General features: G+C 38.9%; 2 protein-coding genes across 2 annotated transcripts; both read right to left on the bottom strand.

Annotated features, from left to right (window-relative positions):
* Positions 1-259: 259 nt before the first annotated feature.
* On the bottom strand, positions 260-1,190 carry LOC104116391 (putative germin-like protein 2-1). Its single transcript, XM_009627235.4, has 2 exons — positions 1,009-1,190; positions 260-929 (listed from the first exon to the last, which is right to left on the bottom strand). The coding sequence occupies exons 1-2, from the start codon at positions 1,130-1,132 to the stop codon at positions 367-369; spliced, it is 687 nt and encodes a 228-aa protein (XP_009625530.1). The 5' UTR covers positions 1,133-1,190; the 3' UTR covers positions 260-366.
* A 25,445-nt stretch (positions 1,191-26,635) lies between these two features.
* On the bottom strand, positions 26,636-27,298 carry LOC138904442 (uncharacterized). Its single transcript, XM_070192942.1, has one exon. The coding sequence runs from the start codon at positions 27,296-27,298 to the stop codon at positions 26,636-26,638; it is 663 nt and encodes a 220-aa protein (XP_070049043.1).
* Between the last annotated feature and the right edge of the window lie 672 nt (positions 27,299-27,970).

The raw sequence follows: 27,970 nt of genomic DNA, 5'->3' as shown, positions 1-27,970 counted from the left end.
AGAAGTTTCCAGCTTCAATTCCGATCCCCTATAGTCGTGTCTTTACTTCATTTCACCCACCGGAAAATCAGGGTACTCATTAGCCCGGTTGTAACAGTATACAGCCTCACTTTTTTTTAATCATAAGCATGCCAATAATAGTGTAGAGCAAAATAAATTGGTGTATGTGTTAGAGAACATAACCGCAACAAACGATAAATATAACTTTTAATAAAACAAACCGTAAAAAATTCCTCCTTTAGTACATCCACTACAAAGATCAAATGAAAACCAGTCCAAAGGACTAGATCGTGAATTTTATTTATGATTTCTTAAATTCAAAAAACAAGCAGAAACATCATAGTATTATTTGTCCTTGTACTAAATTTAGTTGTTGTCCCACCAGAATTGAGATTGGAGATAATCGATCACTTTCTTATCAACTTGGAATGCTTTGGCGAGGACATCAGCATTAATTGATGGATCTGAGCCAAAAACTGCATTAGCAATAGTGATAACTCCTGGATTTTGGCTGCTGAGTCCAGCAAATGCAACAGCCGTAGTCTTTCCAATGTTAAACTGAAAATGAATGAGACCTATTGGAAAAACAAACACATCTCCAGGTTTTAGGATCTTTGTAAAGAGTTTGTTCTTCATATTTGGTCCGGGATTTGAAAGGACAAAACCGACATAGAGAGTGCCCTCGAGTACAACAAGAACCTCAGTTGCTCTAGGGTGAGTATGAGGTGGGTTGAGACCATATGGTGCATAATCAATACGAACTAGTGAAATGCCCAGAGTATTAAGTCCAGGTAAGTTGCCGACGTTCACAGCAGTTACAGCTGATCCGACTTGATTTGAAGTATTTCCAGGTATGTTTAGGCCTGATTTGAAGAAGTCATCAGCATTGACAACCTTCGGATCCTTGCATATTTTTCCATTCACGAAAACTGCGTAAAATCATTATTAGTAAGTGAAAATAACAACAAATATAAGTGAAAAACAAACAATCAAATTCTGCAAATTTACCAGCAGCCATAGAGTCGTTAACAGCAACACAAAAATCTTGTAAAGGACTAGGATCAGATGCATGGCTTATTGAAGAGACAACAGCCAAAATGGCAATGGTTAATACCAAGGACTTGAGAGCCATTGCAAATTAGAAACAACTCCGTATTTATTGAAACAATTTGTTTATCTGTGAGAAATATGATTAGAGAGGTGTGCCTATTTATAGATGAAAAGTTGTTTGAATCAGTCTTCAAACTTCCCCTAAACAAAGTGTGAAATAGGCTTCTGCATTACCAAGTAAACAATGTTGAATTTTTAAACATTTGTGTCGTGATGTTCCGTCAACAACTATAACGACTAAATCCTAAATTTTCTTAGAATGTACAAACAGTTAGCAACTACTATCAAAGGCTTAATCATATTTTTCGATGGCTTAATTAATTAAAAGTTAAATCCTCCAGACTATTTTGGGATTAATGGTCATGACAGTGATGAAGATAAAAAGAAAAAGAAATTAAAACAATAATAGGAAGAGCAGTTGAGATATGATACAAACTTTCTAACTATAGAAATAGAAACTTTCTAACTATAGAAATAGTAAGAATTGAATCGCCACAAGATGTAGATGTTATAATTAAACAATGAGTTTATGATCAACTTTTACACTATCAGGTCACCTACTTGTTATAGCAGGTAATTTGTTTTATTTTCAATATTATAAATCTCATATTTTAAGGAGTCTAACCTATAGATATGCTTTAGTAACCGGATTGATTATTGAATTTTTAAAATAAAGTTTGTTAAATTGATGATACAAAAGTTTGTGTAGCAATATTACTCTTTCCTCGCACCTGTGTTCATCCGTTATTTTGTTTCTTATTTTGTCTCCACTTCAATCAAGAACCCGTTGAGAATTATGGGAAGTTTAGGGTAAAAATATACATACACTCAGTGTTTACACTAAGCCATATTAACTTGTGACTTTCAGAATCATACACTTTTATTAAAGTTAAAAGATAATTAATAAAGAGTTAAATTCCTTTTCAATGTTATTTGGAGAAGAAAAATGTTTATTACTAGTATATTTTAAAAGTGTCGGTTTCAGTGAATAGTACTAACTCCTGTAAAGAAATTCATCAATACTCAGATACGGAGATATCTAGAAGCTACACTTCCATATATATTAATTTCTATAGTAGTAGACGTAGAAACACTCGCAAATTTGCTCAATACAAAAGGGAAATTAGAAATTAAAACTTGCACATTGTATTAGTAGTAATAAGAAATTGGTTAATTAGTATGGTGAAATTTGAACTGGCAAATAAATGTGAATTATTTGAACTGATAAAATGTTATTCCCATTACTTACAGACTAGTAAAATGGTTCCGCCAACAAGTAACAATGACACCCCTCCCTTTTGCTTATACTACTCCCATTTCAATTAAGCATATATATGTAAACTATTGAAAGATTTGAAGCAGTATAATATATACCTTCTCTTTTCTAAATTCTTACTTTGCTACTCTTGTAATAATACTGACCATTTCCATTAAGTCTAGGGAAAGTAAGATTTAGTCTCTGTAGTTGTTGAACAAGGGTTCACGATTTTGGTTTATTATAAATAATCATGGAAGACTTGGTAATTAAGAAGCTTAATATAATTCATTATTTATTTTGGGGAGTTTTATTGGCCTTAAATGCCTATAATTAAACTACTGATTTCATGGTTTTCAAAATTTATGTGGTGTTCTCTTTTATTCTACTTACTAATTTTTCCAACGCACGTGTATGTCTAATTATGTAATACGTGAATTTGTAAAATAATAGTATCAATATTGTTAAAACAGACTTTTGAGTAACAATTACACATGAAAGATTAAAAGTACATATTTATGTGACTGATCAATATGGTTCGTAGTATAGTGACTTCTATGTCGAAGTCAGGATGATTGAATATTGTCTGAATCTACAAAAATGAACAATTAAAATTTAATTAAATACATGTGATTTTTTTACTTATTTTGATTTTATGCGGTACAAATATGTAATGAAGCGTACTTTATCTAATACTTCCTTACAGATGATATCCCTATTATATGTTCCTTCCATTCTTTTCAGTTGCTTTGTTATGATAAGGCTTTTGTTGTCCATATTGATATTCCTCTTAAAACTGCAACACTATCTTTAAAGGAGAAAACTGAATTCTTGGCTTAAACCATGCTTGGTAGCAGACTAAGATTCACAAAAGTCAAGTATTGCTTTATTATCTCTCATTTCTTTCAGGAGTTTAACCATTATTTCTAATAAAATTATCCCCGTAAAGTAATAGTTATATGATCATACATATGTTTTTAAACTAAAAATTGCATATATTGCATGAACTTGTGTACATTAAATGAATTTTTTTCTATCGAAAACTTGTGTTATTTTAATTTATATTTCATTTGTAACTACAGTCAAACCACTCTATAACAATCCCGTTTGTTCCGAATATTTTTGGATACTATAATAAAGTGCTATTATAGAGAACATATATTATAACATAATATGAAAATTAGTTCCGGATAAGTTTGGCTTTTATAGTGAAGTGTTGTTATAAAGAGATCTGATTGTATTATTTCTTTTTATTTGCTTCATCCTTGTCAAATAATCAGTTTTACAGTTACTAACATGCAACCTACATCTGAAAATCATGCGATTAAAATTAAAAGAAAAGTTTCCAAGAAGCTGTAGATTCATATTAACTGGTCAACGTTGTTGCTAAGCAAACACAATCAACCAATCATGCCTAAAACACACTGTGAATTGACCAAAGTGCTTAAGTAAATATATGTTAGGCAAAAAGACCATGTAGCCACTTAAACTTGGATCGGTTTGTCATCCCTGTATATAAACTTTTATTTTTTTCATTTGAACACCTCAACTGAATACTAATAAACACATCCGACTGAACGTGTTTTTCACTCATTGTGGCATGACTGACACGTCATATACTAAGCCTTTTATTCTTTGACATGTGTAATCTATGAGTCCTACTTGTAAAAAACTATTTTACCAGATTTTTATTTTCATACTCTTTAAAAAAATCATTTTTTTGTCTTCTTCATGGTCAAAGCTTCTGCCAATCTACCCCCATTCAACCATATTCAATACTTAGCCATCATTAATCTTTTTTTTCCATTCTCTTCATCTTAAAAATGGTCCTCTCAAAAGACTTCCTAAATCAGTTAAATTAGCCATTGCCTCAACGAGTCACCATTGAAAGATGGAAAGAATTTATTTGTCGTGGACAATCCCTCAAACAAGAAAATATTAAAGATGATATTCATTTTAATTTTTTGCAATGAAGCTTTTAATGAAGAAAAATGGCTGTCTATTTTGACTAAGGATGATGTATTTTGGGGAATGAGTTAAAAAAAACTTTTGAAGTCTTGTATAAGAATGTAGGACATATTTTTTGGTTAACAAAAGAAGGGTAATTAAAGGGGGTGGGTGGTCAGATTAAAAATAGAAAAAATTATGGGTAAATATTAAAATTTTCAAAAATTTAAAAACCCACACCCATTCAAATTATTTTAAATAAATTTTCATTTCCCTCTTCTTTTTCTTTTCTACTTTTTCTTATTCTCCTTGTTTCTTCTTTCTTCTTTCTCTTCCTCCTTCTCTTCTTCCTTACTTTCTTCTTTCTTTTCAATCTACTGTCACGACCCGAAATTTTCCACCGACGGGACCATGATGGCGCCTAAAATTTTACTTGCTAGGAAAATCAACGTTAGAGAATCATTAAACCCTTTCCTTATTTTCATTAAATAAATAACAATAATTAACTAAAATAAAATATAATAAGAGCGGAATATCATAAAAACTGTATTAATTACTACCACCCGGATCTGGAGTCACAATTCACGAGCATTATAGAATTTTCTACAAGTAATAGTCTGAAAGAAATATAACTGTCTGAATGGAAGAAAATAATAGGACATAAAAAGATATACGGGGACTTCAAGGCCTGTGAACGTCGACAGATCTACCTTGAGTCTCCGGACAACGGACCAATAGCAAATCTCGATCAACCTGAGCCTGTATCAAAATCTGCACAGAAAGTGCAGAGTGCAGCATCAGTACAACCGACCCCATATACTGGTAAGTGTCGAGCCTAACCTCGACGAAGTAGTGACGAGGCTAAGGCAAGGCACCTACAATCAACCTGTACAATTTAACAGTGTATACGCAAATAATAGGAATGAAGAACTAAACAGAAAATGTCGGAAGGGGAAAATATACTGAGGGGAATACAAGATAAAGAACTACAACACAATGATCACCGGAGCAGTCAATATACCATGAATCAACAGGAATAGTGAATACAGTAAAGAAAAATGCACGGCATCACCCTTCGTGCTTTTACTCTCAATCTCACCATAAAATTAATAGAAACGACACGGCATCACCCTTCGTGCTTTTACTCTCATATCATGGCACGACATCACCCTTCGTGCATTAACACTCACAATATGGCACGGCATCACCCTTCGTGCATTAACTCTCACAATATGGCACGGCATCACCCTTCGTGCATTAACACTCACAATATGGCACGGCAGCACCCTTCGCGCATTAACTCTCACAATATGGCACGGCACAACCCTTCGTGCATTAACACTCACAATATGGCACGACATCACTCTTCGTGCATTAACACTCTCCCTTGCCATAATGCATTGCATAAATAACAACAGGGAGATAGAATAACAAATACAAACCTTACTTCAATATTTGGTTCCATATTATCAATCTCAACTTGGAATAAAAACTCAATTATCACCAGAAAATTTCCGTAAATATGATAAGAACGATAATTTGAACAACACTAGTATAACACGTAGCAATTTGACATAGGAAAAGACAATATACGAAAAACAGAGAAAACATGGAAAAATAGGTAAGTTGGCGGTGCATAGGTACTCGTCACCTCACATATACGCCACTCACATGAATTTCACTTAGCAAATAATCTAAGATTCCTAATTCCCTCAAGTCAGGGTTAAACACAATACTTACCTCACTCCGAAGGCCACTTAATTCTATATCACCGCTTTTCTGTTGGAATTCATCTCCAAACCACTCGTATCTATTCAAAAATGACTCAATAATATCAAATATTGCTAAAGGAATCAATTATATTGCATAAATTAAATTTTCCAATTTTTTCCCACCAAAAGTCGAAAAATTGACCCCGGGCCCGCTTGGTCAAAACTCGAGGTTCGGACCAAAATATTTATACCCATTCACCCCCGAGCCCGAATATGTAATTAGTTTTGGAATCCGACCTCAAATTGAGGTCTAAATCCCCAAATTTCCGAAATCCCTATTTTCTACCCTAACTCCTAATTCTACCATGAAAACTCTAGAATTGTGGTTAATAATTCAAGGAATGTAATGGGTAATTGAAGGAAAATGGCTTAGAATCACTTACCAACACTTTGGGGAAGAAAATGGCTCTTGAAAATCGCCTCTACCCGTTTGGTTCTTGAAAAATGTTGAAGAAATAGCTTAAACCCGTGTGTGATTCTGTTTTATGTGTTCGCGAAGGGTACTGGCTGTCAAGCCTTCGCGTTCACGATACCCAGCTCGCGTTCGTGATGGTTACACCCAACTGGCCTTCGCGTTCGTGAGACATTGCTCGCGTTCGAGATGGTTACGCCCGACTGGCCTTCGCGTTCGCGAGACGTTGCTCACGTTCGCGATGAAGGAACGACCAACCCTCCCCCAAGTCCCTAAGTGTTTCGCATTCGCGTTGAGCCGGTCGCGTTCACGAAGAGTAAATCCCCCCATCACTTCTCGTTCGCGAAGAAGAAGTTTCAGCCCCATCAGATTACGCTTCGCGTTCGCGAGAGGACCTTCGCGAACGCAAAGAAGGATATGACAGACACCAGAATCTGCAAAAAAACCAGATTTTTCCCAAGTCCAAAACATCCCGTGGCCTATCCGAAACTCACCCGAGCCCTCGGGGCTCCAAACCAAACATGCACACAAGTCCAAAAATATCATACGAACTTGCTCGCACGATCAAATCGCCAAAATAACACCTAGAACTCTTAATTTAGCACCAAATCAAATGAAATTCTCAAGAACACTTTAAAATTCATAACTTCTCAACTAGACGTCCGAATCACGTCAAATCAACTCCGTTTCTCACCAAATTTCACGGACAAGTCTTATATATCATAATCAAATTATACCGGGCTCCGGAACCAAAATACTGACCCGATACTAACAATGACAAATATCAATCAATTCTTAAAAACAAATAATTTTCAAACTTTTAATTTTCATCAAAAATTCATATCTTGAGCTAGGGACCTCCGAATTCGATTCCGGGCATACACCTAGGTCCCATAATTTGATACGGACCTACCGAGACCGTCAAAGTATGGATTTGGGCCTGTTTACCAAAAATATTGATCGAAGTCAACTAAAATTAACTTTTAAGGCAAAAATTCTTATTTCTATTAGTTTTCAACATAAAAGCTTTCCGGAAACCTACCCAGGTTGCGCACGCAAATCGAGGAGGGTAAAAATGAGATTTTTAAGGCTTAAGAGTGCAAATTCGAGTTCTAAAACATAAGATGACCTTCTGGGTTATCACAGTCTCCACCTCTAAAATAACCGTTCGTCCTCGAACGGACATAGAAAAATACCTGGGCTGGTGAAAAGGTGGGGATATCTACTCCGCATATCGGACTCGGACTCCCATGTAGCTGCTTCAATAGGCTGACCTCTCTACTGCACTCGAACTGAAGGGTAACTCTTTGACCTCAACTGACGAACCTGCTGGTCTAGAATTGACAGCGGCTCCTCCTCGTAAGTCAAATCCTTGTCCAACTGGACAGAGCTGAAATCTAACATGTGGGACGGGTCACCATGATATTTTCGGAGCATGGACACATGGAATACCGGATGAACTGACGATAACCCTGGAGGCAACGCAAGTCGATAAGCTACCTCCCTCACTCTCTCGAGGATCTCAAATGGCCCGATATACCTAGGGCTCAAGTTTCCCTTCTTCCCAAATCTCATAACACCCTTCATGGGCGATACCCGAAGAAATATTCTTTCTCCAACCACGAATGCAATATCACGAACTTTAAGATCAACATAACTCTTTTTCCTTGACTGAGTTGTACGAAGTCGATCCTGTACAATCTTGACCTTGTCCAAGGCCTCCTGAACTAATTCTGTACCCAATAATCGAGCCTCCCCCGGCTCGAACCACCCAACTAGCGACTTACATCATCTACCATATAATGCCTCATAGGGAGCCATCTGAATGCTCGACTGGTAGCTGTTATTGTAAGCAAACTCCGCTAACGGCAAAAACTGATCCCAAGAACCTCTAAAGTCAATAACACAGGCGCGGAGCATATCCTCCAAGATCTGAATAGTATGCTCGGATTGCCCGTCCGTCTAAGGATGAAATATTGTGCTCAACTCAACCCGCGTACCCAACTCACGCTGAACTGCCTTCCATAAGTGCGAGGTAAACTACGCACCTCGATCAGAAATGATAGACATGGGCACACTGTGAAGACGGGCGATCTCACGAATATAAATCTCTGCCAACCGCTCCGAGGAATAGGTAACTACCACAGGAATGAAATGCGCTGACTTAGTCATCCTATCCACAATGACCCAAACTGCATCAAACTTCCTCTAAGTCCGTGGGAGTCCAACAACAAAGTCCATAGTGATACACTCCCACTTCCACTCAGGAATATCTAACCTCTAAAGTAAACCATCGGGTCTCTAATGCTCACACTTTACCTGCTGGCAATTTAGGCACCGAGCTACATAGGCAACTATGTCCTTCTTCATTCGCCTCCACCAATAATGCTGCCTCAAGTCCTGATACATCTTAGCGGCGCCCCGATGGATAGAATACCGGGAACTGTGGGACTTCTCAAGGATCAACTCACGAAGTCCATCCACATTAGGCACACAAATACGACCCTGCATCCTCAAAACTCTGTCATCTCCAACAGTAACCTGCTTGGCACCACTGTGCCGCACTGTGTCTCTAAGGATAAGTAAATGAGGATCATCATCCTGCCGATCTCTGATGCGCTCAAACAAAGAAGACCGAGCAACTGTACAAGCTAGAACATGGTTGGGCTCAGAAATATCTAACCTCACAAACTGGTTGGCCAAGGCCTGAACATCCAATGCAATCGGTCTCTCACCAACTGGAATATATGCAAGGCTACCCATACTGACTGACTTTCTACTCAAAGCATCGGCCACCACATTGGCCTTCTCGGGATGATACAATATGGTGATATCATAGTCTTTCAATAGCTCCAGCCACCTCCTTTGCCTCAAATTGAGTTCCTTCTGCTTGAACAAATACTGCAAGCTCTGATGATCAATGAATACCTCACATAGCACGCCGTAAAGATAGTGCCTCCAAATCTTCAGTGCGTGAACAATGGCTGCCAGCTCTAGATCATGAACAGGGTAATTTTTCTCGTGAACCTTCAGCTACCATGAAGCATATGCAATAACCTTGCCACCCTGCATCAATACCGCAATCAGACTAATACAAGATGCATCATAATATACTGTATAAGATCCTGAACCTGTGGGTAACACCAATACCGGTGTCGTAGTCAAAGCTGTCTTGAGATTCTAAAAGCTCGCTTCACACTCGTCTGACCACCTGAACGGGATACCCTTCTGGGTCAATCTGGTCAACGGGGCTGCTATGGATGATAACCCCTCCATAAATCGACGGTAATAGCCTGCCAAACCAAGGAAACTACGGATCTTTGTAGCTGATGTGGGTCTAGGCTAATTTTGGACTGCCTCAATCTTCTTGGGATCCGCCTGAATACCCTCTACTGATACAACGTGACCCAAGAAAGCAACTGAACTCAACCAAAACTCGCATTTTGAGAACTTAGCATATAATTGGTTGTCTTTCAGAGTCTGAAGAATGATCCGAAGGTGCTGCTCATACTCCTCTCGACTGTGGGAGTAGATCAAGATATCATCAATAAACACAACCACAAAGGAATCCAAATAGGGTTTGAACACCCAGTTCATCAAATCCATGAATGTTACTGGGGTATTTGTCAGCCCAAATGACATCAATAGAAATTCATAATGCCTATACCGAGTCTAAAAAGCTGTCTTAGGAACATCGGATGCCCTAATCCTCAACTGATGGTAGCCAGATCTTAAATCAATCTTTGAAAACACCTTGGCACCCTGAAGTTGATCAAATAAATCATCAATCCTCGACAATGGATATTTGTTCTTGGTGGTGACTTTGTTCAACTTCCGATAATCTATACACATCCTCATCGATCCATTTTTCTTCTTCACAAACAACATAGGTGCACCCCCAGGGCGAGACACTAGGTCTAATGAAGCCTTTATCAAGCAAATCTTGCAACTGCTCCTTCAATTCTTTCAACTCTGGCGGGGCCATGTGATATGGCGAAATGGAAATAGGTTGAATGCCCGGAGCCAAATCAATGCAGAAATCAATATCCCTGTCAGATGTCATCCCCGACAGGTCTGCAGGAAACACTTCTGGAAACTCACGAACAATCGGCACCGAATCTATGGAAGGAACATCCGCACTAGAATCGCGGACATAGGACAAATAAGCTAGACACCCCTTCTTGACCATATGCCGAGCCTTCACATAATAGATAACCCTGTTGGCAGAATGGCCAAGATTCCCTCTCCACTATAATCGAGGCAACCCTTGCAAGGCTAAGGTCACCGTCTTGGCGTGACAATCTAATATAGCATGATAAGGTGACAGCCAATCCATACCCAGTATGACATCAAAATCAACCATGTCGAGAAGTAGAAGATCTACACGAGTCTCAAGACTCCCAATGCTGACCACACACGAATGACAAACACGATCTACAACAATAGAATCTCCCACTGGTGTGGACACATACACAAGAGCACTCAAAGAATCACGGGGCACAACCAAATAGGAAGCAAAATAGGATGACACATAGGAGTAAGTAGATCCCGGATCAAATAGAACTGAAGCATCTCTACTGCAAACTGAAACAGTACCTGTGATAACAGCGTCAGATGAATCAGCCTCAGGCCTAGCTGGGAAAGCATAATACCGGGGCTGGGCCCCACCACCCCTAAACTACGTCCTTGGGACGACCTCTAGCTGGCTGGTCTCCACCTCTAACGGCCTGACCTCCACCTCTAACTGTCTGGCCCCTACCTCTGGCCGCATGACCCCTACCTCTGGCTGGCTGAGAAGGTGGTGCAGCAACTGGTGCCGAAACAATGGCACGAGAATCCTGATGTTGTGAACTGCCTGTTGCTCGAGGGCAAAATCTGGCAATGTGCCTCGGATCACCACAAGTATAACATAATCTCGACTATTGTGACTGTTGACCCTGACACTGACCCTGTCGACCTGAATAACCACCCTGATAACTCTGGAGTGGAGGTGCACTAATAGGAGCTGGTGGTGCACTGTAGGCTAGCTGGTCGGAATAATGCATCTGAGGGCCACGACCACCTGAGGCACCATGGGATGCCTGGAGTGCTGAATGATACGGCCTGGAGGATGGCCTCTACCAAAAGTACTCCTGCCTCTAGGTGAGGCACCGCTGAACTCACCGGAATGATGAGGCCTTTTGTCAGACCCCTGACCTCCCTGAGTAAGAACCATCTCGACTCGTCTGGCGACATTAGCAGCCGCCTGAAAAGAAATCTCACTCCCAGTCTCCTTAGCCATATGCAATCTGATAGGCTGAGCAAGTCCATCAATAAACCTCCTAACCCTCTCTCTCTCGATGGGAAGTAGAAGAATGGCATGACGGGCCAAATCCACAAAATGGGTCTCATACTGAGTAATCGTCATACCACCCTGCTGGAGATGCTCAAACTGACGGCGACGCGCAGAAACTTCTCTATGAAGAGATGAGAGAACTGGTCCCAAGTAAGAGCAGGCGACCCAGCTGGTCTGGTCAACAAGTAATCTCTCTACCATTTCTTGGCGGAACCAGTCATCTAAAATGCAGCAAAATCGACCCCATTGGTCTCTACTATACCCATATTCCATAGAACTTTGTGACAGCTGTCAAGATACTCCTGGGGTCCTCTGAAGGAGCACTACTGAAGTGAACAGGAAAGAGCTTGGTAAACCTGTCCAATCTCCATAAAGCCTCAGAAGACATAGCCGGCCCATCTCCGACCTGTGCCGCAATAACCGGCTGAACTAATCCGATTAGCTGAGCTGCTGGAGCCTGATACTGGGGAGCTATCTGCTCCGGAGCGGGAGTGGTAGGAGTTTGGGCTCCTCCTCTAGCCTGAGAGACTATTAGTTCCATGGGAAATGCGCCAGTCTGGGCCACACTCTCCATAAGGCCCACCAAACGGACCAAAGCGTCCTGAAGTACTAGGGTAGCAATGAACCCCTCCGGAACCTGAGCTGGTCCGACAGGAACAGTCTGGGCTGGAACCTCCTCATCAATCTCTATCTGAGGCTCCACTGCTGGGGCTGCTGCTCGGGCCCTAGGCTGAGCCCTACCCCTGCCTCGGCCTCTGGAACGGCCTCGACCTCTGCCCCGCATAGGAGCTGTCACTGGAGACTCTGGCTGCTGCACAGCTGAGGAAGCGATACGTGTTCTCGCCATCTACGAGAGAATAAGAGTAGAAGAGTTCAATCAGTATTGAGAAAACAAAATCGCACGACATAGAAGAATAGAAGTGAAACTTGTTCCTAAACTTCATAGCCTCTAGAAGATAAGCACAGACGTCTTCGTACTGATCCTCCAGACTCTACTAAGCTTGCTCGTGAATCGTGAGACCTAGGCAACCTAGTACTATGATACCAACTATCACGACCCGAACTTTTTCACCGACAGGACCGTGATGGCGCCTAACATTTCACTTGCTAGGCAAGCCAACGTTAGAGAATCATTAAACCCTTTCCTCATTTCCATTAAGTAAATAATAATAATTAATTAAAATAAAATATAATAAGTGCGGAATATCATAAAAACTGTATTAATTACTACCACTCGGATCTGGAGTCACAATTCACTAGCATTCTAGAATTTTCTACAAGTAATAGTCTAAAAGAAATACAACTGTCTGAATGGAAGAAAATAGAAGGACATAAAAAGATAGACGGGGACTTCAAGGCCTATGAACGTCGACAGATCTACCTTGAGTCTCCGGACAACTGACCAATAGAAAATCTCGATCAACCTAAGCCTGTATCAAAATCTACACAGAAAGTGCAGAGTGCAGCATCAGTACAACCGACCCCATATACTAGTAAGTGTAGAGCCTAACCTCGACGAAGTAGTGACGAGGCTAAGGCAAGGCACCTACAATCAACCTCTACAATTTAACAGTATATACGCAAATAACAGGAATGAAGAACTAAACAGGAAATGTCGGGAGGGGGAAACATACTGAGGGGAATACAAGATAAAGAACTACAACAAAATAATTACCGGAGCAGTCAATATACCATGAATCAATAGGAATAGTGAATACAGTAAAGAAAACTGCACGGCATCACCCTTCGTGGTTTTACTCTCAATCTCACCATAAAATTAATAGAAACGACATGGCATCACCCTTCGTGCTTTTACTCTCATATCATGGCACGGCATCACCCTTCGTGCATTAACACTCACAATATGGCACGGCATCACCCTTCGTGCATTAACTCTCACAATATGGTACGGCATCACCATTCATGCATTAACACTCACAATATGGCACGACATCACCCTTCGTGCATTAACACTCACAATATAGCACGGCATCACCCTTCGTGCATTAACACTCTCCCTTACCATAATGCATTGCATAAATAACAACAGGGAGATAGAATAATAAATAAAAACCTTACTTCAACATTTGGTTCCATATTATCAATCTCAACTTGGAATAAAAACTCAATTATCACCAGAAAATTTCCGTGAACATGATAAGAACGATAATTTGAACAACACTAGTATAACACGTAGCAATTTGACATAGAAAAAGACAATATACGAAAAATAGAGAAAACATGGAAAAATAGGTAAGTTGGCAGTGCATAAGTACTCGTCACCTCACATATATGCCACTCACATGAATTTCACTTAGCAAATAATCTAAGGTTCCTAATTCCCTTAAGTCAGGGTTAGACACAACACTTACCTCGCTCCGAAGGCCACTTAATTCTCAATCACCGCTTTTCCGTTGGAATTCACCTCCAAACTACTTGTATCTATTCAAAAATGACTCAATAATATCAAATATTGCTAAAGGAATCAATTATATTGCATAAATTAAATTTTTCAATTTTTTCTACCAAAAGTCAAAAAATTGACCCCGGGCCCGCTTGGTCAAAACTCGAGGTTCGGACTAAAATATTTTTACCCATTCACCCCCGAGCCTGAATATGTAATTAGTTTTGGAATCTGACCTCAAATTGAGGTCTAAATCCCCAAATTCCCGAAATCCCTATTTTCTACCCTAACCCCTAATTCTACCATGAAAACTCTAGATTTTTGGTTAATAATTCAAGGAATGTAATGGGTAATTGAAGAAAAATAGTTTAGAATCACTTACCAACACTTTGGGGAAGAAAATGGCTCTTGAAAATCGCCTCGAACTATTTGGTTCTTGAAAAATGTTGAAGAAATGGCTTAAACCCGTGTTTGATTCGGTTTTATGCACTGGGCGATAGTGTGCATCGCGTTCGCGAGGCCACAGGCGCGTTTGCGAAGGGTACTAGCTGTCAAGCCTTCGCGTTCGTGATGGTTACACCCGACTGGCTTTCACATTCGCGAGACGTTGCTCGCGTTCGTGATGGTTACGCCTGACTGGCCTTCGCGTTCGCGATGAAGGAACGACCAACCCTCCTCCGAGTCCCCAAGTGCTTCGCGTTCGCGTTGAGCCGGTTGCGTTCGCGAAGGGTACATGCCCCCATCACTTAGCATTCGCGACCAGTCTTTCGCGTTCATGAAGAAGAAGTTTCAGCCTCATCAGATTACGCTTCGCGTTCGCGAGAGGACATTCGCGAACGCGAAGAAGGATATGACAAGCACCAGAATCTGCGGAAAACCAGATTTTTCCCAAGTCCAAAACATCCCGTGGCCTATCCGAAACTCACCCGAGCCCTCGGGGCTCCAAACCAAACATGCACACAAGTCCAAAAATATCATACGAACTTGATCGCGTGATCAAATCGCCAAAATAACACCTAGAACTCTAAATTTAGCACCAAATCAAATAAAATTCTCAAGAACACTTTAAAATCCATAACTTCTTAACTGGACGTCCGAATCACGTCAAATCAACTCCGTTTCTCACCAAATTTTACAGACAAGTCTTATATATCATAATGAAACTGCACCGGGCTCTGAAACTAAAATACGGACCCGATACTAACAATGCCAAATATCAATCAATTCTTAAAAACAAATAATTTCCAAACTTTTAATTTTTATCAAAAATTCATATCTTGAGCTAAGGACCTCTGAATTCGATTTCGGGCATACACCCAGGTCTCATAATTAGATACGGACCTACCGAGACCGTCAAAGTACAGATCCGGGCCCGTTTACCAAAAATATTGACCGAAGTCAACTAAAATCAACTTTTAAGGCAAAAATTCTTATTTTCATTAGTTTTCACCATAAAAGCTTGTCGAAATCCTGCCCAGGTTGTGCACGCAAATAGAGAAGGGTAAAAATAAGATTTTTAAGGTTTAAGAATGCAGATTCGAGTTCTAAAACATAAGATGACCTTTTGGGTCATCACACTTACGTTGCTTATCTTTTTCTTCTTCTCCCTCTTCATCACATTTTTATCTTCTTCTTCTTCTTCTTCTTTTTCTTTTGTTTTTCTTCTAGTGGTTTAAAATATACTCCTCCCGTTTCAGTTTATATGAACTTATTTCCTTTTTGGTGCGTTCAAAAATGAATGACCCCTTTCTAAATTTGGAAATAATTTAACTTAAAATTTCAATTCTACTTAATGAGATGCTTTTATAACTACACAAATACTCTGGACCTCTTTTTGACTTGTTTAGGACCACAAATTCTAAAAGTCTTTATTTTTTCTTAAACTCCATGCCTAGTCAAACAGGTTCACATAAATTGAAACAGAGGGAGTACGAGATATGAAATTTTACAAAGGGAGTATTCTGTAATATACCCCTCGAGATATTTTGAGAGAAATGAGTATTCTACAAAATACCCCTCTAGATATTTTGAGACATCCCCATAAATGAGTATTCTACAAAACATCCTCAGGGATGTTTGAAACATCTCTCAGAATATTTCTTCTGCTTTTTCCTGTTTTTCTAGTGTTGTTCTCATTGATTTTTTTTTCACAGATATTTGAAACAGCTCCACAGATATTTGAAACATCTCCACATATGTTTGAAATATCTTCCCAAATGTTTGAAGATAAAGAGTGACTGAGGAATAGAGAGGAGCGTTGCGAGATGGAGGAACAAGGGGAGGATAGAGAGGAGTGTTGCGAGATGGAGGAACAAGGGGAGGATAGAGAGGAGTGTTGCGAGATGGAGGAACAAGGGGAAGGGGAGGATATAGAAGAGTGTTGCGATATGGAGGAACAAGGGGAGGGAGCGGATGAGGAGGGGAGGAGTGGGAGGAGGAATAGGGAGTGGGAGGAGGAATAGGGGGTGGGAGAGGAGAGGGGACTTTATGTAAATAAGAAAACTTTGGGATTTTTAAAAATTATGTCATTAATATTAATTATAAAAGTGTCATTTCTACTCCATTCTTAAAGGTACACCATTGTTGTACAGTGAAGAGATTCAAAACCTCTAATGGAGATGAAAAAAAAGAGAAACACGTGATGTCGGGGGGGAAGAAAAGAAAAGAAAGGGAAAAGGGATGGGGAGATGGGGTGTTGGGTGGGTATTTGTGAATTTTTTATCCTTTTATACTTTTTATCTTTTTTTTTCATTTTTAATTACTCAAGCAAATTGCTTTCACGCGTCTGATTTGCGTGACATGCACACACTATTGCCGTGTTGTGACATCCCATTAATTTTCGTGATTCATTTTAGAACTATGATAGTCCATTGTTAGATTTAGTCATATGAAGTTATTGGAGATAGTGAAATTCATTCAGTTAACATTACAAATTATTTAAGTTATTGTCTTAATTAGAGTTTCTTATTTAAAGAGAATTGTTAGAAATACTTATAGAGACCATTATAATTATTTAGTTCACAATTGGGTGGATAGTATGTATTTACATCTAGAAATAATATTTATATATTGAAGGATATGAGAAAAACATATCACTTGAATTGATAAGTGGCTAGTGAGCTTAATTTATAATTGGGAGAAATTCAAAAATAGTCAAATTTATAAGTGGTAATTGAAAAATAGCCACAATTTCAAAAGTAATCGAAATTTAGCCACTTTTCATGTAAAGATAAATCTGAATGAAAACACTGTTCAAAATCCAAAAAATATTCCATCATAATATCCTGGAGTTCCAGTATAATATCCTGGAACTCCAGCATATTATACTGGAGTTTCAGTATATTCCAGTATAATATACCGGTCTAGTATAATATGCTGGAAGTTCATATACAGATGCTCTAATCTCCAGTATATTATGCTGAAATTTTCCGCGTATTGGAGTTCCAGCATAATATGCTGGAAATTCATACACAGGTACACCAATTTCCAGTATATTATGTTGGATCAGTCTGTGTTGTAGCAAAATAAAGGCTATTTTTCAATGACTTTGCAAACGATGGCTATTGTTTAATTACCAGTCCGAAAACTGACTAGCCCGTGCTATTTTTACTTTATAATTGTGCATGTTAGTGAGTAATGCATTGCTTTTGAATCATAAATAATAGTGAAGTAGGCTAAGCCCATATCTTTCTTGCTGCTACGTAGGACCTAGGGTGTAGAATAAGAGTAAACAAAAGTCTTGGATCACGTCACTGTAATTGGGGAAAGGCTAAGGCTTCTACTTGGGTATCACTTGGTACCATTACCTTAGGCGAATCTTGGGGTATAAGGATCATCTATGTTGCTTCAGTGATCAATGGGAAAAAAAAGGAATTAAAAAAATCCCATATGAAACAAATCAAATTGAGTTCCCTGCAAACATAAGAAATCAAAAAGGAATGGGAGGGGAGAGTGCTTGGCACTGGCATCAGCAGTGAACGGAGAAGCCAACAAAGGGGGAAAGAAAGTTGACGCAATGTTTTAAATCAGATTGTCACGCCCTTTTTAACCCAAAAAGATGTGTTATCAATTGTTGTGAGTTAAAGAGTTTTCCGTTAAAGTGACAAACTTGAATAGAGATTATTTTATTTACAGAGTCACCATTTTGAATTGATTTTTGGGTGTTCCGAGTCACATTTTATTTGAATCTTTAGTCAAAGGAAGGTTTGACTCTATTATTAATGGTCCATGAAAATAAAGTTCGGGTAAGGAATTCTGTTGACCGGGGAAAAGGTGTCAGGCATTCCCCGAGTCCTGTGGTTCTAGCACGGCCGCTTTATTAACTAAAAATGGCTTGATTTAATTTTGGACAAACTGTGTTTTATTGGATTTCCATGTTTTACCAATCGTTTTTAATTATTAAAATTATTAAAGAAAGATTTGAATAATATTAAATTGTCCTAACCGCACCACGCTAGCGAATGTACGACCGAGACGAATTTATTAATTTTGTCATAACCGCGCTACGCAAGCGAATCCGCAGTCATGACAAGGATTATTAGTACGTTATTACTTTTGAAAATAATTACTACATTCGAAGAAATTTAATTTTGAAATTTATAAAAAAGTTACTATCGCGCTACGCAAGCGATTTGAATAATATTAAATTAATAAAATAAAATAAAATAATTATTAAATTATTAAATAATATTCAGTTTTAATTATTATAATTATTAAAGAAAGATTTGAATAATATTAAATTGTCCTAACCGCACCACGCTAGCGAATGTACGACCGAGACGAATTTATTAATTTTGTCACAACCGCGCTACGCAAGCGAATCCGCAGTTATGACAAGGATTATTAGTACGTTATTACTTTTGAAAAATATTACTACATTTGAAGAAATTCAATTTTGAAATTTATTAAAAAGTTACCATCGCGCTACGCAAGCGAATTCGTAATTGTGAAAAATAATTAAATTAAAAATTAACTAAAACTATTAGATAAGGTATGAGATTATTCAATTAATTCATTGAATGTTAAACATCACTCTGCACAAGCGATTCCGTGAAGTTAAAGCGCGTATACTATTTGCCTATCGTTTAAATTAATTAATTAAGAGGTGATTAAATTATTAGATTACTATTACTAAGAGAAAGAACCACTTTTAATTAATCTACTTGAGCAAACATGGCTTTTAATCAATTGGGCCAGCTTTGTAGTACCACTTTTAATTAATCTATTTGAGCAAACATGACTTTTAATCAATTGGGCTAGCTTTGTATACAAAAGTTAGTCAAGTACATTACTAAAAAGGAAATGGGCCAGCAGTGAAAAAGAAAAATGGCTAAATAAACTTTTAAAAGGCTTTGTGCCAGTTGGTAAGCACCAACTTCGACCCATTATTGGGCTTCTGGAATGGGCACAAGTTGAAAGCCCAGCGGCCATCAGCTACAGATTAGCACAGGCAGCCCACTTGGGCTAAATTACGTGTCTGGCCCATTTTACTCTAAACCAAAACCTTCAATTAATTTGCAACCTCAACCACTTGTTTAATGACTTAATCACTTTCTAACAACAAATAAAGGTCTTAACAGAAATAATCACATGTAGAATCTAAAATTTATCACAATAAACTAAAGCTTTCAGACATGGCTGTTTTGTTCTTTACTTTAAAGAATGGCCTAACATAAACTTGCCAGAATTACACAAGGTGTAAAAGTAGTTCTTAAACACATTACAACCTACTTGAAACATCTCATTTTGCATGCATTGAAACTATATTAGATAATAAAGTCCAGCTACACATGAATAAAGACTATTTAAACATTCAGGGAGTCATTTTTACATATGAATCCAACAAGATATAATTAAACAGTCAAAAAAAACTATCTAGCATTAATTTATCTAGATGGATATGCTCCCAGTAGTCAAGATGAGTTCAAATCTTCATGTTAATGTGAAAATATCTGCAACATAAGGTTAAAGAGTTACCTGAGTCGCAAAATAATAAAAGTACAACAGTAGGATCAACAAGAATAGCAGCAAACACAGTACTAAAGACAGCAACCCCTCAATGTTAAAACAGCCCAGAAAATAAACAAGGATGCTTGAAACTAGTAACTAAACAAACTTCACAAATTGCCGAAGGGATCTTTTTATTTTTCTCAAAGGTTTTGCACTCTAAGAAACACTCACAAAGCTCATAATTTTCAGCTTATTATTAGTATTCAACTGCTGATTTTTCTCAAAGATACGTATGTATTTTTTAAGTGTAAAAGATGATCTCTAAGTATCATAGAGTGTGTGTGTGTGTGTGTAAAGTAAGGAAAGGATAGCCCTTAAGTAGGCAAAGAAATCCACTTTTTGGACAGATTTTAGTTCACCAAAAGTCTGTCAAAAAAGGACTGACTTTGTGTGCTAAACATTGTTCAAAGGCTGTCCAAAGGGCGAAAGGACAGCCTGAAAATCTACTATAGCAGAAGCAATGAGAAAAAATATCATTTCAGTTACCGTGCTAGTAAAATGTAGGCTACTAGTACCCTATTTTATGATAAAATAACCTAAACTTCAGCTCTTACAATATTAGTACCAACCTATGTGATTCAAACCAAACTAAGATAGAAAAACACATAACTAGACTTAGAAATTGAACTATAAACCAACTAAGGGAAACTCAGAATCTAATAACTAAATATCAAACAAAACAAGTGTATTATCCAAACTAACTAATTGAAACCATCAGCTTAACAAATCACATACCAACTAATTGTTTCATTAAAACAACTATGACTAAACAATACACTTGAATAAATAAAAAGTCAACACATTGATAACTAAATAGCCCTAATAATCAAGAGATAAATAACTGCTAATCAAACTAATAAACAAGTGATTACACGAAATGACTACGAACATAGACGAAATAACAACAAATTTTACACTATAATAAAAACTATAATCAACAGTAGGAAACAACAATAACAAAAAAAATCAGAAACATGGAGGAAAATATTAGGGTTCAAGTTTACCCAATTCTAGTGACATTCGAGGATGAATCGAGCGACGAGACGATATCGAAACCTTCGAATAGCGGTTGTCCGACCCCAAAATGCGTATTTCTTTCGGGTAGACGCTAAAACAAATGAGTTTCGACGTCTTGCCAAAAGGAAACGAGCGTCTTTGAGTCGAGAAGTGGATTGAAACGAAGATGCGGTATTTGGCGGTAGTACAACGGCAGTGGTGCGGCGGCAGTGATAGATTTTGGAGTTTCGGGGTAAACCTTGAGGGAAAGTGTAGATCTCCTTGAGATCTACACGTTTATGTAAGATTTGTAGGGTGGGGTGGTCGGATTTGTCACGAATTTGAGAAAGAAAGAGGAATAATCAGGGCAGCTATGGTTTCGGTTGGGGTTAGATCTACGGAGATTGGTGGAGGTCTGGAGGATATGAGGCTTGGATTCATGGATAGGAGGTTGAGAGGAAGAAGTGGTGAATTTTTGGGCTGTTTTGGTGGACGGCCATCGCCAGTGGGAGATTTCCAGCGGCGTAGTAGGGTGGTGGACGGCGAGGTCTTGAGGGAGATGGGGGAGAGTGAAAAGAGAGGAAGAGGCGAGGAAATAAGTGAAAAATGGGGACAATTTTCAGGTATTCTAAGCTTTAAATACTTAGGGAGGGGATTGAATTAGAGCCATTGGATCATGAGGGAATGGATGGGTGAGATTGAGTCTTGGTTTCACTTAATGAAATGACTTAGACTCATCATGAAACTATGTCGTTTTGAACCAAGTCTTGGTCAACCTTCAATTGGACTGGATCGACCGAATTGGGCTAAAAGGTTGGGCCTGATTTGTGCATAACTCAACTGAAATGGGCATTAATCCAAATCCTTAAACCCCTTAACAAATTAATTAATAATCTAATGCTAAATTCTATAAACACACACAATATACCTAGAAAAAATGTAATGTAGGAGAAATAGAAAGATCAAAAATTAGATATTTACAGTTGCCCCTCTTTGCTCGAGAACATGAAGAGTTTTTGTGCAAAGAAAGTGAATGCCATAGCTAATTTTGCTTGTGTATCACTCCAATGAAAGTATTTTTGAAAAACGTGACCAAACCTTGCTTCCGAGGTTGTCTACATATCCTTGGATATAAAGGAATCAGGTCAGTATAGTTCTCGGTAAATTTTGGTTGCTGGGACTACCGGACACTGAAGTTAAGACTGTTGTTGTTGTTGTTATTGTCACTTGATGCTTACATCAAAAGATAAATAGAAGAGACCTACATATGCCTGCAAGCTAAGACTTAAAAAAAATTCCTATCTATGTGTCTTCTAAAGTCAAATATTGATACTTGACCCGCTCGCTTGTTTTGACCTTAGATTGGATCTTGATGTCCTTTGAAGAAAAGATTATGACTCAGTTGCTTTCTTTCCTAATCCAAAATTGAGAAGATAGACCTTGAGACGTTGGGTTGTTGACACATTATCAAAGCTAACTCCAACTATCTTGTGATCATAAATCTTTTTTTTTCTTCTGATGAGAGCTGAAACTACAAGCTTTAATCGTCACTTGTGCTCTACGGCGGGGCCTACAAAGCCATCAAAGACGAACAAAATTTTCTGCCCTATTTTGGCACTCGAAAAATTTTATGAGTTGTTAGAGAAAAGCAATAAACTATCTAATTTGTTGAAAGGAAGACAAAGAAAGTAGTATAAGCTAGCTATGTGTGGACATACAACCACAGGGTAGTACCCTGTGTTACCAAAAGGAAATGTAACCAGGGGTTGGTACTATGTATTATCAAAGGAAATGGAATTAGAGGATGGCACCATGTATTACTTAAAGGAAACGTAACCAGGGGTTGGCACCCTATATTACCGAAAAGGAATATATCAAGGGGTTGGCGTCCTGTATCACTAGGAAATAATGTAATCAGGGGTTGGTACCCTGTATTACTGAAATAAAATGTAAACAGGGTTGACACCCTGTATCACTAGGAAGGAATGTAGCCAGGGGTTGGTACCTTGTATTACTGAAAGAAAATGTAACCAGGGGTTGGAGCCCTGTATTATTGATAAAGTGATGAATCCCCTTAGGCAAAAAGGTTCTACCTGGGTTAAGCTATGTAAAATAGCATGGGGAAAGAGTACTTCTACCCGGAAATATGAGTTGGATCCCCCTAGGTGAAAAAGTTCTGTCCGAGTTAAGCTACGTAAAACAGTATGAGCAAAAAGTACTTATATCCAGAAAATATGAGCTGGATCCCTCTAGGCGAAAAAGTTCTACCTGAGTTAAGCTACGTAAAACAACCTGAGCAAAGAGTACTTATGTCTGGAAATATGAGCTGGATCCCTCTAGACGAAAATTTTTGACTTGAGTTAAGTTACGTAAAACAACCTGAGCGAAGAGTACTTTAACCCGAAAATATAAGCTAGATCCCCCTAGGCGAAAAGGTTCTGCCTGAGTTAAGCTACGTAAATGGGAGGTATGAACAGTAGTGATGCATGCTGAAAATAAAAGAAAAACAGAGATTTTGAGGAACTTACCTTTGGTGACATTCGTCCTTCGAGAATCGCCATTCTGCACTGCTTTGTTCCTGCTTCAAACAAAGAAACATTATGAATTTTCAAAGTGGTGGTCGGTTTGTGGCCTTGATGCCATGAGTAGTTTGAATTCACGGCCACTCCGGTGTCGAAGAACTGATTTTGTCAGTGTGGTATTTGGATACTCTATATCGCTTTTTGGAGACCTTGGCTTTATGACGTTATCCTTGGTTGTTTTATACCCGAATGTCCATGGTACCGCTAACCCCGGTCCCTAAGGCAAGGCAATTTTCCCTTAAAATCAAACTTAGTTGTCTTACACCCAGTACCAGTTTGTGTCCGTAATGCTTATCAACTTTTCCCATGAAGCAAATCTTGCTTAGGCGACCTTTTCAGTTTCTTTGAGACACTTTGTCTGCCTTATCAAAAGAGATCACATATGGATTCGTGCCTTCGTCAATATCGTATATGCCCCAAATTGTGCTCAGTATTACGGGAAAACTGTAGCTAGTTTTGCAGCCATTTCTTTGCTTTGCTTTTGATGCAAGATTAGACCAAAAAGGACTCAAAGGAAAATTATGGATAAAAATAGAAGATCAATTGAAAGCGAAAAAGGAATTCTGTCTCAACAAAAGGTGTTCCTTTCGGGAGAGGAATATGGAGACTTATCTAGAGGTATGTGCCGACTTCAATAAATCATGACATGTATTTTAGACCGGACGCCTGATCCGTTTGAGCTGTCTAATTCTCAAAATATGTCGTAAATGTTCATCTTGAAACCGAGTTCTTGGTTGTGCTCATGTCGGAGTACCGTAGACCCTCATTCGGCCGGTAGCACCCTTTGCGGGTTTTCGCTAACTGACCTCTCTCATTTCTCTAACCACTGACGTCTTATGGTGCCCATATGGGTTTTTACCTATAAGACTCTCTCATTTCTCTGCTCACTGTCGCCTTACGGTGCCTATACGGGTTTTTACCGATGAGACTCTCATTTTTTTTCTTTTTTATTTTACCCCGGCCTCGACTAAGATACTGCATGCGGCAGGTTGTTCAAAATCTTGGCATGGTGACTTCACCATTCCCGGAGATCGATCAGAATGTTTTAACGGGAAAAGGCTAAAAGAACCTTGAACTGAATTACAACTTTCGGGAACCGTTTTTTTTTTTTTACAGAGAGACCGAAACAAATAAAATAAACTTCTGCCCCAGTTTTGAAGTGTTGGGATATGGATTTTTATTATGATGGGACCGAATCTAGGGTAATGCTGCCTACGTATCCTTTTAGAATTTGGTTGAACGTAGTTCACTAACTCAGAAGATTTGTTGTTTGATTTTTTTTTCTTTTTTTCTTTTTTGCTTTCTTTTTTTTTTGTTTCTTTTTTTTCTATTTGTGCTTTTACAAGTACACAAGTTCCAAAAAGAGGAGAAAAAAAAAAGAAGACAAATACGGCTCAAAAGGGTTATCAAAAGGGTAACACCTATTTGGGACAGTAAGAAATGATAGCCTTCGTCATTTCGATCTGAGAAAATCATGTGTGAAAGTTCCGCAGTGGGTATATATCAAGCATAATATATTTTGACCGCATTTGTGTTAATAGTCGTGTCTGGTACCCGTCCTTCTTCATCTACCAATTGCAAGGCCTCTTTTGGTAACACTTTCTTGTTGATATAGGGTCCTTGCTAGTTCTGGGCGAACTTTCCTTTAGCTTCTACCTGGTGTGAAAGGATGTGTTTCAAAACGAGCTGGCCTGCCTCAAAGTTCCTTGGGCACATTTTCTTATTATAAGTGTGTGTCATTCTTTGCTGGTATAATTGGCAAAAACACATTGCTGCTAGCCATTTTTCATCAATCAGCATTAGCTATTCTAATCGAGTCTTGACCCACTCAGTGTCTTCGATCTCCAATTCCACAATGATTCAGAGAGAGGGAATTTTGACTTCAGCCAGTATTACAGCTTCCGTTCCAGATACCAGCAGATAATGAGTTGCTCCAACAAATGTGCGAGCAGTCGTGCGGTAACCCAAAAGAGCAAAAGGTAACTTTTCATGTCATTGCCTAGACCCTTGAATCATCTTCCTGAGAATCTTCTTGATGTTCTTGTTTACCGCTTCAACAGCTCCATTGGCTTTTGGTCGGTAAGGGGTAGAATGGCAATGCAGAATTTAAAATTTCTCGCATACCTCCTTCATCAGATGACTATTTAGATTGGCTGCATTATTAGTGATAATGGTCTTTGGGATACCAAAGCGACAAATGATGTTGGAATGAACAAAGTCTACCACTGCTTTCTTGGTGATTGCTTTGAAACTGACGGCCTCCACCCACATGGTGAAGTAATCTATTGCAACCAAAATGAATCTTTGCCCATTTAAAGCCTTTGCCTTTGGCTCGATTATCCCAATAATATCTATTCCCCAAGCAACTAAAGGCCAAGGAGAGGACATGGGATGCAATTCCGACGGAGGCGAGTGAATCAGGTCGTCATGAATCTGGCATTGGTGACACTTGCGAACAAAACTGAAGCAATCTCGCTCCATAGTAAGCAAATAATACCCTGCCCGCAGAATCTTCTTCTCCAAAACATATCAATTCATGTGAGGTCCACATAGCCCCTAATGCACTTCACTCATGATCCATTAAGCTTCTATGGAATCTATGCATCTCAACAAATTCAAATCTAGGGTCCTTTGTACAAAATTTCCCCATTCAGGAAGAAACCACCAGCGAGCCGACTTATAGTTCTTTTTTGATCTCCCTTGGCATGCTCTGGGTATTCCCTTGTTTTCAGGAATCATTTTATATCATTATACCACGGTTCACCATCTGGTTCTGCCTCAATTGTATTGCAGTAACTGTGTTGATTCCGAACTTAGATTTTCAATGGATCAATATGAGTGTTGCCTGGATAAGGGAGCATCGAGGCTAAGGTAGCCAAGACATCGGCTAGCTCGTTATTAAACCTGGGAATGTACCTGAACTCGATGGACTTGAATCTCTTACTTAGGTCTTGCACACATTGTTTGTATGGAATAAGCTTGATGTCTCGAGTCTCCCATTCACCTTGGGCTTGCCTGATAAGCAAGTCAGAATCTTCCATAACCAATAGTTCATGCACATCCAGGTCGAAGGCTATTTTTAGACCCATGATGCAAGCCTCATATTCTGCCGTATTATTGGTGCAAAAGAATCGAAGTCGTGTCGTTGTAGGGTAGAGTTGTCCAATATGTGAGATGAGGATTTCCCCAATCCTAACTCCGTTGATACTGATAGCCCCATCAAAATACATTTTCCATACGTGGTTGTTGTCCGGGAATACTTCCTCTATTGAGTTGACCTCTTCGTCTGGGAAGTATGTGTTCAGTGGCTTGTAATCATCATCAACTGGATTCTCTGCCAAATGATCTGCCAAAGCATGCGCTTTCATTACGGTGCGCGTGACATAGACGATGTCGAACTCTATGAGCATAATTTGCCATTTTGCGAGCATGCCAGTTGGTATTGGCTTTTGGAAGATGTACTTCAAAGGATCCATTTGGAAAATGAGGTAAGTAGTATAGGCCAACAGATAATGCCTCAGCTTCTGAGCGACCCAAGTTAAGGCATATCATGTCCATTCTAAAAGGGTATAGTTAACCTCATAATTGGTGAACTTCTTGCTCAAACAATAGAGTGCTTGTACCTTTTTGCCCGTCACATTATGTTGCCCCATAACGTATCCAAAGGAATTGCTGAGGCCATGGAAAATTTCATCAATGTTTTCCTGCGCCGAGGAGTTTTGACCCTCTTAGAGTCGTGGCTTGACAAAAGCATAGAAAATGTGAGGGATTTCTCCAAGACCCACCCATGCCTTTTGCGGTGCTTGGATTTGTCTTCATCTACTTGTCTTGGCCTGAAACCTAAACCAAAAGTACCCTTATTACCAAAGGGAGAAATGGGTTCCGAAATTCCTTGCAATGATGCCCCCAAGCTTTTTCCTGGCTCATAACTATGTCTTAGTATAAGTGCAGCCACCATTACAGATGTGGCAGAAAGACGGGGATGCAGAATGGACTTTCCTTCTTCAACATGGTCCACAACGACCACTTCGAAAGCCTGATAGACAATGGACTCACACCCTTCATTGGCCTCAATACACGGGATCAACGGGTCTTTGTAAATAGATGACTCATTTTCTCCGTTAATAATGATTTCTTGCCTGTCATGT

Source organism: Nicotiana tomentosiformis, chromosome 1 (genome assembly GCF_000390325.3).
Source record: "Nicotiana tomentosiformis chromosome 1, ASM39032v3, whole genome shotgun sequence".
Taxonomy (NCBI): Eukaryota; Viridiplantae; Streptophyta; class Magnoliopsida; order Solanales; family Solanaceae; genus Nicotiana; species Nicotiana tomentosiformis.
Note: the sequence above shows the minus strand (reverse complement) of the source record. Positions and strands in the feature narration are given on the sequence as shown.

Bases quoted from the DNA above. Each gene is read 5' to 3' on its own strand.
- LOC138904442 (XM_070192942.1), bottom strand. From the start codon at position 27,298: ATGGATCCTTTGAAGTACATCTTCCAAAAGCCAATACCAACTGGCATG.
- LOC104116391 (XM_009627235.4), bottom strand. From the start codon at position 1,132: ATGGCTCTCAAGTCCTTGGTATTAACCATTGCCATTTTGGCTGTTGTC. The intron at 930-1,008 runs GTAAATTTGCAG...GATTTTACGCAG, and splicing joins TAACGACTCTATGGCTGCTG to TTTTCGTGAATGGAAAAATA.